Below are 6,667 nucleotides of genomic sequence, written 5' to 3'. Positions count from 1 at the left end.
GAGGTCTTGAAAAAGAAGGGTCAACACCGCAAATATTGACTCTTTGCATCAACTTCATGTAATTGTCAATAAAAGCCTTTGACACTTATGAAAAGCTTGTAATTATACTTCAGTACTCCATAGTAACAATCTGACAAAAATATCTAAAGACACTGAAGCAGCAAACTTTGTGGAAATTAATATTTGTGTCATTCTCAAAACCTTTGGCCACGACTGTATGTGTGTGGTGTGTGTGTGTGTGGTGTGTGTGTGTGGTGTGTGGTGTGTATGTGTGTGTGTGTGTGTGTGTGTGGGTGTGTGTGTGTGTGTGGTGTGTATGTGTGTGTGCGTGTGTGTATGTGGTGTGTGTGTGTGTGTGTGTGTGTGTGTGTGTGTGTGTGTGTGTGTGTGTGTGTGTGTGTGTGTGTGTGTGTCTGTGTATGTGTGTGTGAATGTGTGTGTGTGTCAAACAGAACTGTATGTGTGTGGTGTGTGTGTGTGTGTGTATGTGTGGTGTGTGTGTGTGTGTGTGTGTGTGTGTGTGTGGTGTGGTGTGGTGGGTGTGGTGTGGTGTGGTGTGTGTGTGTGTGTGTGTGTGTGTGTGTGTGTGTGTGTGTGTGTGTGTGTGTGTGTGTGTGTGTGTGTGGCAAACAGAACTGTATGCCAGACAGTAACTTGCTCCATATGTGTGAACTGTGTGAATGGGTTTAATTGAGCGATAGATACAGTACACATCCACTGAGTGCAATGGCTTACAGACAGTACAACCACAACCATAGCCCTCACAGAGCCCTCACGTAGCCCTCACAGAGCCCTCACAATCAAATTGAAAAGGGAATGAAACATTAATAAACACACTAACAGCAAGAGGACACATAACAATAAAATGACACGTTCCCGTTTCAATCTACTAAATCACACTTACAGGTTGCAACTGGAGGGTTCTCCAAAATCCATGGACAAATGTATTCCATACATTATACATATTAGGTATTACACTGAAAACGTATATAACAACTTGAAAATACACTCTTAAATGAGACCATATAGCATGAATGACCAATAACAGAGACACACTTATTTCTAGCCAATATCAGAAACATGACATGCCAAGAGAGACAGAACGACAGATCAGAGCAGATCAGAACCCAGCCAGAACAGATCAGAACATAGCCACAGCAGCAGGACATCTAACAGAACCTCAGAGTTTGAGCCAGGTGGTTTCAGCCAAGCCAAAATTATTATTATTATTTTTTACTTATTTTCGTTTTGTGCACCAGATGTTATTCATTTCATTCCACTTATTTTTAATAACTTGAGCAGGAAAGTTGTCCAAAAGAACAGAACAGAACATGGTCTGGTTTCAGCTCTCAGAACAGAACAGAACAGAACATGGTCTGGTTTCAGCTCTCAGAACAGAACATAACAGAACATGGTCTGGTTTCAGCTCTCAGAACAGAACAGAACAGAACAGAACAGAACATGGTCTGGTTTCAGCTCTCAGAACAGAACAGAACAGAACATGTTCTGGTTTCAGCTCTCAGAACAGAACAGAACATGGTCTGGTTTCAGCTCTCAGAACAGAACAGAACAGAACAGAACAGAACATGGTCTGGTTTCAGCTCTCAGAACAGAACAGAACAGAACATGGTCTGGTTTCAGCTCTCAGAACAGAACAGAACAGAACAGAACAGAACATGGTCTGGTTTCAGCTCTCAGAACAGAACAGAACAGAACATGGTCTGGTTTCAGCTCTCAGAACAGAACAGAACATGGTCTGGTTTCAGCTCTCAGAGCAGAACAGAACATGGTCTGGTTTCAGCTCTCAGAACAGAACAGAACAGAACAGAACAGAACATGGTCTGGTTTCAGCTCTCAGAACAGAACAGAACAGAACATGGTCTGGTTTCAGCTCTCAGAACAGAACAGAACAGAACAGAACAGAACATGGTCTGGTTTCAGCTCTCAGAACAGCATGTTAATTAAATTGTGTACTACACAGAAGAGAGAATACATATGAGTATATTTCTGAAAATATATCCAGTCATGCATTATGTAAATGAATACTTTCTGCAGGGTTTTTGATACTACATCTTTCCATAGCCATTACTATCACACACACGCACACGCACACACACACACACACACACACACACACACACACACACACACACACACACACACACACACACACACACACACACACACACACTAAACACTCATTGGTGTCTTAAAAAAGACATTGTCTCTGTCTGGCCACCAGATTGTTTCCTTGAGGATGGACGGGAGGAGAGTTGGAGAGGCTGGAGTCGCGTGGTCTTGATGGTGGACTCGGCCAGTCTGGTCTTGACGGCGGGGAAGGAAAAGGAGTCTGGTAGGCTCTCCAGTCCAGAGCCTGATTCCACTGGACTCTCTGCATACAGAAAAGGACAATGGTAGAAACCATGAGAACAAACATTGGAGTCTCACTCTATACTCTGGACCCAAGTAATACTATTATGGAAATCATGTGTTCCAGAATCAGAAACCCCTCCCCCTTTACCGTGGAGGCCAATCATGTGTTCCAGAATCAGAAACCCCTCCCCCTTTACCGTGGAGGCCAATCATGTGTTCCAGAATCAGAACTCTCTCTGCCAGGATCTTGAGAGCTTCCCTCAGCTGCTGCACTCCTTCAGCTCCACCCTGAGAGACAGACAGAGACAGACAGAGACAGACACTCCTTCAGCTCCCCCCTGAGAGACAGACAGAGACAGACAGAGACAGACACTCCTTCAGCTCCCCCCTGAGAGACAGACAGAGACAGACAGAGACAGACAGAGACAGACACTCCTTCAGCTCCACCCTGAGAGACAGACAGAGACAGACAGAGACAGACACTCCTTCAGCTCCCCCCTGAGAGACAGACAGAGACAGACAGAGACAGACACTCCTTCAGCTCCCCCCTGAGAGACAGACAGAGACAGACAGAGACAGACACTCCTTCAGCGCCCCCCTGAGAGACAGACAGAGACAGACAGATACAGACAGAGACAGACACTCCTTCAGCTCCCCCCTGAGAGACAGACAGAGACAGACAGAGACAGACACTCCTTCAGCTCCCCCCTGAGAGACAGACAGAGACAGACAGAGACAGACACTCCTTCAGCTCCCCCCTGAGAGACAGACAGATACAGACAGAGACAGACAGAGACAGACAGATACAGACAGAGACAGACACTCCTTCAGCGCCCCCCTGAGAGACAGACAGAGACAGACAGAGACAGACAGAGACAGACACTCCTTCAGCTCCACCCTGAGAAACAGACAGATACAGACAGAGACAGACACTCCTTCAGCGCCCCCCTGAGAGACAGACAGATACAGACAGAGACAGACACTCCTTCAGCTCCCCCCTGAGAGACAGACAGATACAGACAGAGACAGACACTCCTTCAGCTCCCCCCTGAGAGACAGACAGATACAGACAGAGACAGACACTCCTTCAGCTCCACCCTGAGAGACAGACAGATACAGACAGAGACAGACAGAGACAGACACTCCTTCAGCACCCCCCTGAGAGACAGACAGAGACAGACACTCCTTCAGCTTCCCCCTGAGAGACAGACAGAGACAGACAGAGACAGACACTCCTTCAGCTCCCCCCTGAGAGACAGACAGATACAGACAGAGACAGACAGAGACAGACACTCCTTCAGCTCCACCCTGAGAGACAGACAGATACAGACAGATACAGACAGAGACAGACAGAGACAGACACTCCTTCAGCACCCCCCTGAGAGACAGACAGAGACAGACACTCCTTCAGCTCCCCCCTGAGAGACAGACAGAGACAGACAGAGACAGACACTCCTTCAGCTCCCCCCTGAGAGACAAACAGAGACAGACACTCCTTCAGCTCCCCCTGAGAGACAGACAGAGACAGACAGAGACAGACACTCCCTCAGCTCCACCCCTGAGAGACAGACAGATACAGACACTCCCTCAGATCCCCCTGAGAGACAGACAGACATGCATTCAGAAACACACTCACCTCCATGGGCAAAAAGAGCCATGAATACTCAGTGAAGCAGCATATTAAAATCTACTGATGTCCAATACTGTGCATACCTCAGGTAAACCCTCTCCTGGCTCCCCCTTCTGCCCAGACTGCCCCTGTAAACACAATGACACATACATTATCAACACAGAGGCAACACACACAGACTACCTAGAATACACAGAGCGTCTGAGTGTGGTGTGAAATACTATGTGCAAGATTAGGAGGTCAAATACATGTGTGTGTTTATGTGTGTGTGTGTGTGTTTATGTGTGTGTGTATGTCTATGTGTGTGTGTGTTTGTGTGTGTGTGTGTGTGTGTGTGTGTGTGTGTGTGTGTGTGTGTGTGTGTGTGTGTGTGTGTGTGTGTGTGTGTGTGTGTGTGTGTGTGTGTGTGTGTGTGTGTGTGTGTGCCTGTGTTCACACACGTGTTGCGTGCAATGAGTGAACAGCCTTGCCGTACTCACAGGCTGGCCGTGCTCCCCTGGTAATCCTGAAGGGCCCTGGTTAGATAGATAGATAGATAGATAGATAGATAGATAGATAGATAGATAGATAGATAGATAGATAGATAGATAGATAGATAGATAGATAGATAGATAGATAGATAGATAGATAGATAGATAGATAGATAGATAGATAGATAGATAGATAGATAGATAGATAGATAGATAGATAGAGAGAGAGAGAGAGAGAGAGAGAGAGAGAGAGAGACTTTACTGTTGTGATCAATGAGGTCTGACCAGGGCCATAGGCTGATTAATTATGGGTCAGCACAGCAGCACAGACTGTACGGCATGACTCCTAAATTGCAGACTATTCCCTATATAGTCCACTAATGTTGACCAGGCCCTGATTAAAAATAGTGCACTCTGTAGGGGGACAGGGTTCCATTTGGGAGGATACCTAAGTGTTTGAACAGCACGTCTTTGAAGAGTGCCTGTCTACCTCCTGATCAAACAGATGTCTTGTGCACAATGGAACAAAGATACTGTTGAAATTAACCCTCTGAACCTTTCATAGTGACTGAATTACAAAGCAGTCCAGTGTTTTCGTATGAGAACATTAGGGGTAACATTTTTCCTCACCCTCTCCCCTGCATCTCCTTTAGGACCGGGATTCCCAGCCTTGCCTTGGAGGCCTCCCGCTGCCTGAAAACACAAAAAGGGCAACATTTCTGCCACTTCCCTCACATAGCCAGGCTCACACTGCCCTGACCGTAACCATAGTAACATCTCTACTATGTAATGTTGACCGTGACCATAGTAACATCTCTACTATGTAATGTTGACCGTGACCATAGTAACATCTCTACTATGTAATGTTGACCGTGACCATAGTAACATCTCTACTATGTAATGTTGACCCTGACTGTAACCATAGTAACATCTCTACTATGTAATGTTGACCGTGACCATAGTAACATCTCTACTATGTAATGTTGACCCTGACTGTAACCATAGTAACATCTCTACTATGTAATGTTGACCGTGACCATAGTAACATCTCTACTATGTAATGTTGACCCTGACCATAGTAACATCTCTACTATGTAATGTTGACCGTAACCATAGTAACATCTCTACTATGTAATGTTGACCCTGACCGTGACCATAGTAACATCTCTACTATGTAATGTTGACCCTGACCATAGTAACATCTCTGCTATGTAATGTTGACCGTGACCATAGTAACATCTCTACTATGTAATGTTGACTCTGACCATAGTAACATCTCTACTATGTAATGTTGACCGTGACCATAGTAACATCTCTACTATGTAATGTTGACCGTGACCATAGTAACATCTCTACTATGTAATGTTGACCCTGACCATAACCATAGTAACATCTCTACTATGTAATGTTGACCGTAACCATAGTAACATCTCTACTATGTAATGTTGACCCTGACCATAGTAACATCTCTACTATGTAATGTTGACCCTGACCATAGTAACATCTCTACTATGTAATGTTGACCCTGACCGTGACCATAGTAACATCTCTACTATGTAATGTTGACCCTGACCATAGTAACATCTCTACTATGTAATGTTGACCCTGACCATAACCATAGTAACATCTCTACTATGTAATGTTGACCGTAACCATAGTAACATCTCTACTATGTAATGTTGACCGTGACCATAGTAACATCTCTACTATGTAATGTTGACCCTGACCGTAACCATAGTAACATCTCTACTATGTAATGTTGACCGTGACCATAGTAACATCTCTACTATGTAATGTTGACCGTGACCGTAACCATAGTAACATCTCTACTATGTAATGTTGACCGTGACCATAGTAACATCTCTAATATGTAATGTTGACCGTGACCATAGTAACATCTCTACTATGTAATGTTGACCGTGACCATAGTAACATCTTTACTATGTAATGTTGACCGTGACCATAGTAACATCTCTACTATGTAATGTTGACCGTGACCATAGTAACATCTCTACTATGTAATGTTGACCCTGACCGTAACCCTAGTAACATCTCTACTATGTAATGTTGACCCTGACCATAGTAACATCTCTACTATGTAATGTTGACCGTGACCATAGTAACATCTCTACTATGTAATGTTGACCCTGACCGTGACCATAGTAACATCTCTACTATGTAATGTTGACCGTGA

The 6,667-nt window shown here is 44.7% G+C and overlaps 1 protein-coding gene across 4 annotated transcripts in view; it reads right to left on the bottom strand.

Moving 5' to 3' along the window:
- Nucleotides 1-666: 666 nt before the first annotated feature.
- LOC106581516 (uncharacterized) overlaps nucleotides 667-6,667 on the bottom strand; it is a 47,100-nt gene continuing 41,099 nt past the window's right edge. For 3 of the 4 annotated variants that reach the window (XM_082966792.1, XM_082966789.1, XM_082966791.1), the window contains exons 10-14: nucleotides 5,104-5,166; nucleotides 4,483-4,518; nucleotides 4,087-4,131; nucleotides 2,522-2,661; nucleotides 667-2,392 (exon numbers count right to left, since the gene is read on the bottom strand). In XM_082966792.1, coding sequence (XP_082822918.1) covers nucleotides 2,191-2,392; nucleotides 2,522-2,661; nucleotides 4,087-4,131; nucleotides 4,483-4,518; nucleotides 5,104-5,166 — 486 coding nt within the window. In that variant the 3' untranslated portion in view covers nucleotides 667-2,190. The remainder of the gene's footprint in view (nucleotides 2,393-2,521; nucleotides 2,662-4,086; nucleotides 4,132-4,482; nucleotides 4,519-5,103; nucleotides 5,167-6,667) is intronic. The other variant, XM_082966793.1, reaches the window with a different exon arrangement.

Source organism: Salmo salar, chromosome 20 (assembly GCF_965601325.2).
Source record: "Salmo salar chromosome 20, fSalSal1, whole genome shotgun sequence".
Lineage (NCBI taxonomy): Eukaryota > Metazoa > Chordata > Actinopteri > Salmoniformes > Salmonidae > Salmo > Salmo salar.
This window is presented reverse-complemented; position numbering and strand designations above follow the sequence as displayed.